Source organism: Drepanopeziza brunnea (assembly GCF_022702325.1).
Source record: "Drepanopeziza brunnea f. sp. 'multigermtubi' strain 214-2 chromosome Unknown ctg9, whole genome shotgun sequence".
Taxonomy (NCBI): domain Eukaryota; kingdom Fungi; phylum Ascomycota; class Leotiomycetes; order Helotiales; family Drepanopezizaceae; genus Drepanopeziza; species Drepanopeziza brunnea.
This window is the reverse complement of record NW_027094072.1, coordinates 1,893,157-1,905,130: the sequence shown is the minus strand read 5'-3', so window position 1 is coordinate 1,905,130 and position 11,974 is coordinate 1,893,157. Positions and strand designations below refer to the sequence as shown.

At 44.9% G+C, this 11,974-nt stretch overlaps 2 protein-coding genes across 2 annotated transcripts; both read left to right on the top strand.

The window, feature by feature from the left end:
* Nucleotides 1–860: 860 nt before the first annotated feature.
* L3040_005793 (uncharacterized protein) lies at nucleotides 861–1,727 on the top strand (the record flags this gene model as incomplete). Its single annotated transcript, XM_007296716.2, has 3 exons — nucleotides 861–1,081; nucleotides 1,191–1,548; nucleotides 1,671–1,727. 3 exons carry the CDS (start codon nucleotides 861–863, stop codon nucleotides 1,725–1,727), a joined length of 636 nt encoding a protein of 211 aa, XP_007296778.2.
* Nucleotides 1,728–9,400: 7,673 nt separating this feature from the next.
* L3040_005792 (uncharacterized protein) lies at nucleotides 9,401–10,344 on the top strand (the record flags this gene model as incomplete). The annotated part of the gene is made up of 3 exons (XM_007296715.1): nucleotides 9,401–9,560; nucleotides 9,617–9,846; nucleotides 9,916–10,344. The coding sequence occupies 3 exons, from the start codon at nucleotides 9,401–9,403 to the stop codon at nucleotides 10,342–10,344; spliced, it is 819 nt and encodes a 272-aa protein (XP_007296777.1).
* Between the last annotated feature and the right edge of the window lie 1,630 nt (nucleotides 10,345–11,974).

The following is an 11,974-nucleotide window of genomic DNA, read 5'->3' as shown; positions in this document are numbered from 1 at the left end:
TAGAGTTCATGCAGTTCGCTAAAGCGCTTAAGGAGTGCATTGACTATGCACTGACTACTGGTATACGGAACCACGGCCAATTATTATCTATGTCGGTACGAATTGCTCAAATGCCATTAAATATAAGAGACATCGAAGTGAGTGTATGAAACTTCGGTGCTTACTAGCAGCTCGCGGATAGTTCCTTAAATGGTCGTGAGCGGCGAGGCGTTGAAACAGAAGCTTATTTACTTAGACTCCCGAGGGGCTGTGCGTAAAGGAATTTTATCTCCGCGACAAAACCATCTGGAGATCGTTCCAAAGACCCTGGATACGGTCCCCGGTTAGAGAAGACGGAGCCAGGAAGCCAGGAAGCCAGGAGGCCAGGCTACGACAGATCTTCGGCATCCTGCGCTTCCATATTCGCGCTGAAACGATGACAAACCTATCCTCCTCTCTCGGCCTCATGCGATTTCTACCAAAACCCTTTTTGCCCGAAGTTCGGTGTTTCCTTTCCATCCACATCCATCCCATCTTTCTGCTGGGCCTGGCGTGGACGAGTTGGCTTCGTGACAGGTCAGATCATAACTCCTGTTCCGATCTCGAGCTGTCTCAAGCTACTGCTCGAAGAAGTCTCATCCAATCCAAAAATCCAAAATTGGTTATGCGAGAGTTTCCATTCATCCGTCGTATCGTATATAGAAGACCAGCGACGGCCACCTAATACCCACCCAGATCATCAAATCAATTACTTAGCTCGACAGGTCGATCCATCCACTCGGTTTTTTTCTCTCTCTAATTCTTCCCTACCTATCTATTACTTTCTCGTTATAATCACTTTGTACTTACCTAATACACCGCGAGCCGGTCCCATCTTCACAATGCATTTCCAAGCTTCGATCATCACTGCGGCAGCATTCGCCAGCACTGCCCTCGCTATGCCTGCTCTCTTCCCTGCGGTTAATAACAAAGTCCCCAAAGCCTTCCTTTCGACACGCGAGCCGCAGATGCCAGGTGGAGGAGTGACTACGCCGGCAGCTAATGGGACGACGACCGCCGCTGCTTGCAGCAAAGAAGTCATGGCATTGGCAGAAGGCATCCAGTTCGTCTATCCTCTTCCTTATCTTCACATCATCATCACCTCATATCCTCGATAATATATATATATATATACACACTCATACACATATATACTAACAACTCCTTACCAGATCCAACATCGACGACCAAAACAACGAAGTCGCCACCGTCAACGCCATCGGCAACGTCATGTCCCAGAGCCCCGTCGACACCACCCTCTACGCCGCGACCCAGGCGTCGCTCCTCGGTTACGTCAACAAGGGCATCGCTATCCGGCAGAACAACCAGAAGATCACGCCGGTCGGCAACGGCGCCACCGCCGGCCTGGCCATGGTCGCCATGGCCCAGATGGAGGAGCTGAACCTCACTATGAGCCTCGCTATCCCCGCCAGCGGCCAGGTCGACACCGCGACCGGGATGAAGACCGTTGAGACGCTGAAGAAGGACTTTGCGGGGGGAATTGATCAGAACAAGAAGAATTTGGCGGCGGTATGTCTTGCTCGCCCTTTCTCCCTCCCTCTCTCTCTCTCTCCCTCTCTCTCTCTCTTTCGTGGCCTAACGTTTCTGGTACATATACATACTGACTTTCTTTCTTCTTTCTCCTCCACTAGGCAATGGCAGGTTGCACGCCCCCCGCAGCTGCGAAAGCGGTCGTCCGCAGCATCTAAGATCCATTCCTTCCTGCGATGGATCGATGGATAATAGCCGGGCAGTCGCCCTTTTCCAACGAGAACCGTGAACGTGAACATGAGCCGGAGCGGGAGCGGGAACGTAAAGAAGATCAACTGCTATTATTTAATCTGACAACAGGCAAGAAGCGGGGGGGGGGGGGGGGGGGGGGGAAATCAGGGTTTTGTCGGATCACTAAGGTCTATCATAGCCATAATGGAAGTAGAAGGCACGAGAAGCTTGAGGCTTTGATAGCGTTACGTGACGGTAGCACTTGCACCCGCGGTTCTCGTAAGGAGCCGCTACAATCATTACAGCACTACTAGATATTAGTAATACAACAACCTACTTAATCAATACGAAGCTCATGTCATATTATATATATATATATATATATATATATATATATACCTTGTATCAATACTGACCTGTTCGGATCGCCAGCAGCGACCGTTCATTCCGAGCGTGCAGCGAGCGGCACGTAGCTCTTTTTTGCAATTGCAAAACTGTCGGTCGAAAATTGTTATCTGATCTTCATCTGCTCTTCAAGGTTCGAAGGGGTGGGTTCTTTTCATGTGTGTGTGTGCGAGTAGAAGGAGTCACGCGGATCAGGCTTTATCACAGTCTTTACCAGAGGAAGGAAGTTTGGGGGCCTTTTCAGAAGAGTATGCTATGCTATGCTGAGCGAGGTACGCTCGCTTTGTGTGAGCGAAGACATGCTTCTCCGTAACCGAGCTAGCTGCTGACCTTGACGAAGCTGGGTCGATATGGATGTATCGATACTGGCAACCCCCTTTTTTTTAGTAGGCAATAGCTATGATGGAATATTACAGAGATTGAAAGAGGAGGTGCGGTGGCTGGCAGAGGACTAGGTTCTCTGTGGTGTTACCGAGGGGCTGAAGAAGGGCCTTGGAAGTTGCGACGTCAAGTTTTACTATTACGTATGTTGGATAGTAATTGCTTGCTTTGATTTCTAAATCCACTTGGGTTGGATTTTCAATATAGTCAATTCTATCCTCTGGGGGAGGTGTAAGTTAATGTCGGGTTATCAGGATATATATATACAGCGCTTTTTTTTTTTTTTTTTTTTTTTTTTTTTTTTTTTCAAAAGTACTCTTGCGCGCTAGGCGGGCATATCTGGACTTATCGATGATTCCTTATAATTTATTTGATTGATATGAAATGGAGGAGTCTGTTTGTCCTCTCTTGTCTTTTTCAGCCGCTTGAATTAAATGAATGTTGCTTTATGCAATGCTGCTTATGCAGGCGTGTAGTAGTATTTCTCCTCGTGCGTGCGTAGAGGTAAAGTAAGATGGAAGATGGAAGATTAAAGAGCCGGGCCGGCCGTTAGAAATCCTTGATATGTATAGAGAGAGAGAGAGAGAGAGATAATTATAATTATATTTATACAAGAAAAGTTAGAAGGGATGTTTAAATTGTTATGAGAATGCGAATTGATATGAGATAATAGCGGGTGAGACCTTGATCGATTGAAGATTTTTTTTCTTTTGCGAAGGCTGAAGCGGTATGCAAAAGAAGATCTGTATCGATTTTCAAGTTTAAGAAATTGGATCTAAGGTCTGCTGAGTTGTTATTTTTCGAAGTGAATATAGATAGCGTCGAGAACCTTTTTCAGTGATAAGGAGGTTTAGTATTGCGAATAGAGCTACTTGAATTGGGATGATGATGAGAAACTTGAATTGATGGTAATTATTGAGCTGGTACTGAAGATTGTCGGTATCACAGGTACCGAATGAGAAGTACGAATATATGGGGGTACCAATTGTATTCGCGAAGTCTGAAGAGGTCAGCTATTCTAGCTGAGGGAGAGCTATATGCTGGTGCCAAGGCAGGCTACCTAGTGTAACCACGTGACCTTGGATGCCTAGCCCTATATTCCCACAAAGATCAAGCTGGTAATGAAGATCAAGCTGGTGATAAGGATTAGACTATAAGCATTTACTAGTCAGTAGTAAGGATTACAACGATTGCGAACAAATTTATTCGCGATGCATAAAGACATTGATCGCTGCGTACAATACTAACGATGTTGTAATGCATGACCCCCTTTTTCGCACCAAAACTCAGGATAAATAAACACTTTGAAAAAAAAAAAAAAAAACCCCCATACTAGCCAGAGTTTATTAATCCCACCTTCGAGAAACTAGTCAATTCGACTATTAAGCTTAAATCTACTTACTCAATAGAACTAGATGCATAAGAAAAGAGCTAATATTGCCCCCTTCGTTGTCTTAAATTTTAAATTTTACGCAAGCCAAGCCACTAATGATAATAGTCTTGCAGAAATCCGAAACTATATAATCTACTTTTACCATTTCTCTTCTTGTCGATGATCAAAAGCTCGAATCGAAGTGATAGAACTCAGGTGGATATAGCTTTTAAAAGATCTAGAGAAAAAAAAGATGATGTATCGAGATCACGAGAAGTACAGGTCAAAAGCTTTCTCAAAATCGATTAAATTTATTCATCAAACGTCGTTTGAAATCATCTGTTTTTACAAACCGTACTCTATAAACTGGAGTTTTCAAGAACTCATTTTCAAGCCAGCTTTTACGAACCGGAAGTGGACCAAATGACCTCTAAGCGCTGTATTACTGCACGAGAAGAGCTGATATTATTGACTTTTGTATTTTAAGCTCAGAACTGCCATGTATCTGAAATATCTGAATGATTTCAGGAAAATAGCGAATCAGTCATGATTTATCAGTCATGCCGATTTGAACACTCAGGAAGTCATCGTCGGTTACCTTTAATTTTAATTCGAAAGAATTAACCGACTTGCTATTATAGCAAGTCGGCACCACCAAGGCGAGACAGTAAAATTTGCTCCTTTATAACGAACAGAAAATCAACCAACCATTACATCGTAATTATCTTTGTATAAGAAGATGCAATGTGTTAAGTTTGATGTTAATCAAATAATCAAATTTTATTTGATTAAAGTTGTGGTTGTTAAAATCCACGAACCAGATAAGTGAAATTGAATTATTTAGGATAGTTTCTAGCTATATTTTCATTACATTTTGATATATTAGGTCACTACAATTAAATGCATCTTTATACTCTTAATTCGCGTTTATAAAGCAAAGTTTTCCGACCATGTAAAGAATTTTTATTCTTATTTAGATTAATAGTTGTTGTTTAATAAGTGGTATACCCTTACTGTCCCGCTGTGGTGGTTCCGACCTGGCTGCGCCAGATCGGGATTTTTTTATAAATTAAATTCAAGATAACCGACGATTCAGCGTTATTGTTTCTTCCGCTTAGCAAGCTAGCCTTTTCAATCCTGATGCATATCAATCTCCTTTTTTAAAACCTTAATTGTAAAGCGGCCTGTCATCTTTACCTGAATAGTAATTGATGTGGCTGCGTTAAGAATTAATTGATTAAACCCATTTCAAGTATCATTAATCGACTTTTGGCTGAGATCGACTTTTGACTATACTTCGCTTACTTTAATAAAAGTAGACGAAACGATAGGCCACTTCGCAATTAAGAGATGTAGTCGAATCAAAGGTCACAAGATCAAAAAGACGCCAATAGTAGGGAGCGCTAGATAGGCTCTGGATAGCGTGAACTTATGCAATAACTGCTGCAGACGATCTGCAGTTATGCTGCAGTCGATCTGCAGTTATACTGCAATCGACCTGCAGTTATGCATTGCAGTTATGCATTGCAGTTATGCATTGCAGTTATGCATTGCAGTTCTTAGTATTACCTACAGTAATATTTATTGCATGACCCGCAGGCCTGTTAAGAAAACACAAGAGAAGTAAATCGGCGTTCTTTCCCCTTTGAAATGATAAGCCAAGGGGAAAGGGGACCATTAGGCTTTTCCTTTGCGGGCTGAGGCTTAGATCTTATCTAAGCTTAAAGTCTTCGGAGCATTACGAATACGAAGGTACAGCGGTTAAGTTTTCCGACCCACTCCAGCAACTAGCTCAATCGAGCAATACCTTTACGGTCCCCCGCTTCGTATCGTTCAACGCGATGAGATAATACATACTCTATAGAAAAGGGTTAATATTTTGATATTTTATAGATTTCCCATTAGCCTCGTATACAGCCCGACAACGCTCCGGCATACTCTCAACACGCGCTTGAAATTGAAATTCGCCGACCTTTTCATACGCATCCTTCAGAGCCGCATATAATTGAGCGAGGGACCGTAAAAGTATTGCACGATTAAGCTAGTTTCCGATATGGACCAGAAAACTTCACCGCTGTACCTTGGTAGATGATTCCAAGTTACCCTCCAGCGTCTGGATCTCCATCAGGGGGGGTCAAGGGCGGTTTCTACGATAAATTCTGAAAAGCATAACGTAGACTTGCTTCTTCTAGAAGTGTCGCTACCATTTCAATCTTTTGGAGCCGATCTGAAAATAGACTTCATACAGTAGGAACTCCGGCGGGGATTACATTTAAAGTCAGTGATCGGTCAGTATAAAACTCAAAGTCGCCAGGGCCCCTGTGCCCCACTTTCTCCGGGAGTTACCGGCGTCCTCGTGCCGCCCATCTATCTGCAGAAATTTATCCCAAGTTCCGAGTCAGCACATCTTGAGGCTAAGCATATCGATATGTGAGAGCAGATATGGAAGCTGGTGATATCTCCGTACAAGTAAGTACAAGCAGCGGGCCAAGAGGCTCGGGGCTGTGTTGGCTGTGTTGGCTGTGTTGATATCGTTAGGAGTATTATCTTTGAAGAGCCCGCGGCTAGCGATCGCATACGCGTCCCGGGAGCAAGCACTCATTATACAAGCAGCTTGGAGGTTTTCCGTATTCGTTTTTTTTTTTCTGGATACGCCCTTGGCAAGCCCGGCTCTACTTTGTAGATCGATCCGGGCTGCTTATTCTGTTAAACTCTTGAGGTTTCTCGGCTTCGGCTTTAAGAAAACGGACAAAAGCTGTTGCATTTGTTCTGATACATAGGTGAGGTGTTTTACACAGATTATAATACCGAATATAGCAGAACCAATGACATGATTAATTCTAGTCCTTCTACCCATAAGCAAAGGTGGTGGTGATATAATAGTACTTCCATGCCTTGAAATGGAAAATAGATCTCTTTTTAATCATACACTAACTATGCTTTGATATCGCCGAGTCTCAAAAGCAAAGCAAAAGCAAGTCATGAGTTGCGACTCACGACTCGTCATAACGTCAATAACGAATCGCGACTTCTGGTTCATAAGCTTAAGACAAGTTTTACAATACAGACGTTCTTGAAACGGCAGCCAAGCCAAGCGTTAAGATCTCTTACCATCTTGGAATAATTTACGGAGGTGCTGGGGGCAAAGTAGGTCACCGCCTTGGCTAGCAAAGGAGGTCGGCCAAGGTAATTGTTAATAGTGAAATATTCTGCCATCGATTCACTCCGTACTCCAGCGCATAGTAGGGATTTCCTGGCTGCAGCTTCGCACTTTTTGGAAATTCTTGTATCGGAAACACTCTTTTGATCACGAATCTGGGGAGGGTTCACTTACGTAATGTTCATCCGAAACTCTGAGAATCCCCACAGCGAGTGTAGTTTCTCGTATAGTCAGAAAATCCTCTAACTCGGCCAGGTTATGCTCGCTGTCAACTGGGAGCGGAGCAGGTCGCTTAAATAATCAATACAATGTAAGCAATATAAGCGATTCACAGCCATAGTGTTAACAATTAAGAGACAGTTTGAAGACAGGCGCAGGCGGGAAGAGAGATTCTATTGCTCGCAAAGCAGAACTCTTGAGCCAAGTGGATTCATGCCGAATTCTTCGGAACCTTGTAGCCTTGCACACCATCTTTCCAATTATCTTCCCATCGGCATACACACCCTACAATGTACGGAAGGAACGCCGGTAATCGATCCGTTTCGCGATGATCAAATTAGAGCCGCGCAATCTTTTTGTTTCGGGTTGAGTGGAGCATGGCCGCGCAAGAGTGGTTGGTTCGGATCTTACTCCGTACGGAATATCGCCCCCCCCCCCCCCCCCCCCCTCCATACCCCGGCTCCCTTCTCAACCTCGACGGCGCTCTTTTCCTTTTTTCCTTTTTTCCGAGGAAAGTTTTTCGACGAAAAGCGAAAAATAGACAGATCAGAGGCAGGCTCCATATTAAATCCCGTGCTGAAACCACAAAGTCATTGCATATAAAGAGATAAAACACAGCTGTGCTCTTGGTGGTATGTACCGTCTTGATACCTTGAAGTCACAAACGTTACAACTAAAATATATTATCATATATAGATTTTCTGCATTCTACCCCTACCCATACTAGTAAATCTCCGCACATTATGATGACGTTGACGGTCTCCTTATCGGCACGAAAAAAATACAATACCGTTCTTCTGTACTATTGTATAAAGTAAAAAGAGCCCCTTACCTTTCTAGAACTAGTAATATTCCAAGGCAAACTTAATCTTGCAGCCAAGTCTATCACCTTAATTGCTCCGTACGGAGGTATAGCGATGAAGTTATCCGGCCTACTTTAAAAACCAGCTTAATCGAGCAATACCTTTACGGTCCTTTGCTTCGTGTCGCTACACGTGATAAAATAATATATACTTTATAAAAGAGTATTTTTTTGGTACTTTATAAATTTCTAATCAGCTTCCATTATAGCTTAGTAATAATAACACATCGTACGAAGTACAAGTACGAAATAAGATATACGAAAATTAAAGTTAAAGGCGGATTGCGTTTAGCGATATGGAGCGAAAGACAGTAAAAGTATTATTCGATGAGGCTAGTTTTTAAAGTAGGTCGGAGAATTTAATCGCTATACCTCCCTACACAGAGTAGTACGCTGATTATACTTTTAAACAGCCGGGAGGACGCACGTGGACCGATCGACTGGTCTATGGGGAAATACAAAGTAGTCGCTCATGGTGGCCAGCCTCTGGAGTCTAAGAGCCTAAATATGCTTTTTCGGGGATTCTTCGTCCGTGTGAATTTAAGAGTGACGATTGCGGTCGCCGGGAAAGACGTAAGCACGATTCACTTGCTCTACGTAGGTATCGTGGATGTCAGGGGGGTTTCGCATGGGAGTTCGGATCATTTTGCCGAACCAAGAGCTGGGAGAAAGTCTAATATATGAGATGAATATTGATTTTGAAAGCCCAAGATCGGGTAGGGGACTTTACCTCGGGCCAGATGCACTCGAGAGTATGACACCCGGGTGCTTCTCTCAAACCTGCCTCCCCAAGGCGCCCGCTGACCCATCCGATCCTCAACCCTGTAGGAATTTACATGGAGCCTCCTTATCTGGGACCAGTTTCAAGAGCGGTCCTCAATGCAGATTGTGCATACCGCATGTCATTGTTCATTTGCCAAGAGAAGTTCAGACGTCGTCTTCGTTGCTCCAGGGAGGGAGGTTCACGAATTCGTAATCAACTACCAAGACTTGGATGGCAATTACATTGCTTGAGGGGGGGAGGTCCATGAGTTGTGGTATACTACCAAGACCTTGTGTATCGTGGCAACCACAGACCAGACTTTCATCTATACGAGCAAGGACTCCAAATGCATATATAAGTATCTCCGCATCATTTGATATCCAACATCACCATCAACACATTCTTTCCAGTATCTCCCAGTTTCTTATACCATCATCTCATCCGCTCTAGCATCTTCCTGTCTCTCTTCCCACTACACTCCAATCCACAGCTCCGAAGATGATCCGCGCGCTCTTCGCCATCGCGGCTCTCGCCAGCAATGTTCTCGCCTGCCCCGACCACTCCCCCTCTAAAGCAGCACTCAGAAAGCGCCTGCTGGCAGGTGACGGTACAAATGCTGACGATTGGACTTGGGACAACACAGGTGCATGGCCAGCGAGTAAGTATCTTCCTTTGTTCTCTGGTATCATAACAATAGAGACTAACAATACTCAGTCTCGGCCATCTGTGGTAATGGCACCATGCAATCTCCAATCGATCTCGATCCCGGCAACTTCTCCCAAGTCATGGTCCCAACGTTCAACTACGCTATGGACACGGTTTGCGGGTCCCTGACCAACAGTGGTTACGGTCCTGCCTTCACTTTGACCGCGATGGAGCAAGACGACATAGATGAACACCCATCCTTCACCGCTGACGGTGTTTCCTACTACCTCCTTGGCTGGGTAAGCATCTCCCATCTGATAACATGCTTATCGCAATCGACGTTCTCATCAAGCTGACTCTATCCACAGCACACACACACTCCTTCCGAACATACCTTTGGCGGCCAAGCAGTCGAAGCCGAACTCCATCTTGTCCATGGCGACAAGGATGGTAACGCTATCGGCGTGGTCGGCTTCCCCTTGACCGTCGGCGACGAAAGCAGTTTCCTCGCACAGTTCATGGGCTCCACGACCATGCCCTCCAAGGAGACCGAGACCCCCGTCGCGGTAAGCGACATCAATATGGGCCTGATCCTGAAAGACGCGGGCGACTTTCAAACATACTGGTCTTACGCTGGTAGCTTGACCACCCCTCCTTGTAGCGAGGGCAAGAGATGGTGGGTCTCTGGTCAGACTGTCACCATCAGCCCGGCTCAGTGGGAGGATCTTCAAGCTGTCAGTGCTCCTAGTGCCAGAGAGGTCCAGAAGATCGGCAGGCATAGGCTGAACCAGGACTAAAGTGCGTCCGGTGACGTTCGATGAGAATTTTTCGTTGAGCCCTGGAGGCAGCGTCAAGGTTGTAGGGTTGTTTCTTTTCAAGCGGGGCGCATTAGGCAAAAGGGATTTCACGAGGACCTACGTTCTCAGTTCATCACTTAGGATTGAGTATGAAATTACGATTTACGGCATTTTGTCAACAATTTGAATCTCAAGCGACCAAACTTTGCGAAAAGAATAACTCATGTGAATGTCTTCCTTTCAGTGACCATGTTGCGAAAATAATCCAATACCTCGCTCCGGGGATCGCGATAACATATACAATAAGCTATGGCCGGTTGTTTGAACAGGTTCAATATAGCATTCAACGGAAAATGTCGATCGCAACCCCAAAGCCGCCTAAATGTGCAGACATAGCTCCTTTCTTGTACCTATCATCTCGATCATGATCATCACGTCCCATCGCTAATAACGAGATACCGACTTTTCCTCAAACTCTCCAAAGAAAATGAGGCCCCCATTCGTGTACCACTGTCACGCGGACATTCTCAAAACTTCCCAGAGTACGGAACCGGACCGAAGCGCAGGTCAAATACCAATAATCATTTACTATCCCCCTCCCCCCCTCCCCCAATAGATAAATACGTGTCGGACCCAGTCTAGGCCCAAAAATCGCAGAGCGGTGATTTCTGAATGACTCAAAGCCCTGTCCACTCAACTGCCCAGACTAAACGCCGACCCAAAGATACTTTCCCAGGCTGGATCCCTTCCAAGCTGATTGGTTCCGGCCCTGGTAAGCCAGCACCCTTGCGAGATAAAGTACTTTCGATCGCGGCAGCTGCGGTTAATTAAGCTTCTTCTTCGGACCCGCCGATACCGTTAAGCTTAAGAATATGCTTTTTTTTCCCCCTGAGAGATCAACCCCCCCTCATTCGTGCAACCGAGTTCCAACCACCCACCCTTTCTTTTCTTAAGCTTTGACGTGACGTATTTCCAAACACGCGTTTCTCATGTGATTAAAAATAGATCGTGGCGAGCATCAGAGGCCACGTGTGTGGTGAGGCTTGAAGAACGATTTTTCGTTCATTCCGGTCGTCGTGGCAGCGGCATTGTATCCTTCTGCACTCCTGATGCGTTGCTAATAGTGACATCTAATGTTGGATCGATCTGCCCCTTTTTTCGCCTTTTGCTTATTCTTGAATGGAGAGCTCGGAGCAGAGCAAATGGTATTGAGTGGTGCATATATGACCAGCCGTACATCAACGGAGATTTACCACCCTTTGAAGATTATTCAACAGTCTTTCGCAGCAGCCAGATGATCTTGTATCGACTCTTATGCTATATAAGGGTCATATTCTTTGCTTGGGGACGATCTGCAACCATATACTCTTCGAGGAAATAGGCGAAAGGGGTTTATTTACTACGAACCTACGATTACATTTCTGTCTTGTGGCTTTTATTCGGCCACGTATTGTTCCAAGTTGTATAAATGCAACTAGATGAAAAGTTTTTGTACACTCCACTTCTCCATTTCTGTGTTATCATTTATCTCTCGTCGTGTCGTCGAATCTCTAATGACGGTACTTACTTCTCGCCGGCCGAGCTGAAACTCCAAGAGAGAACTGCGTACGACGACAAGAAAAGCTGATTC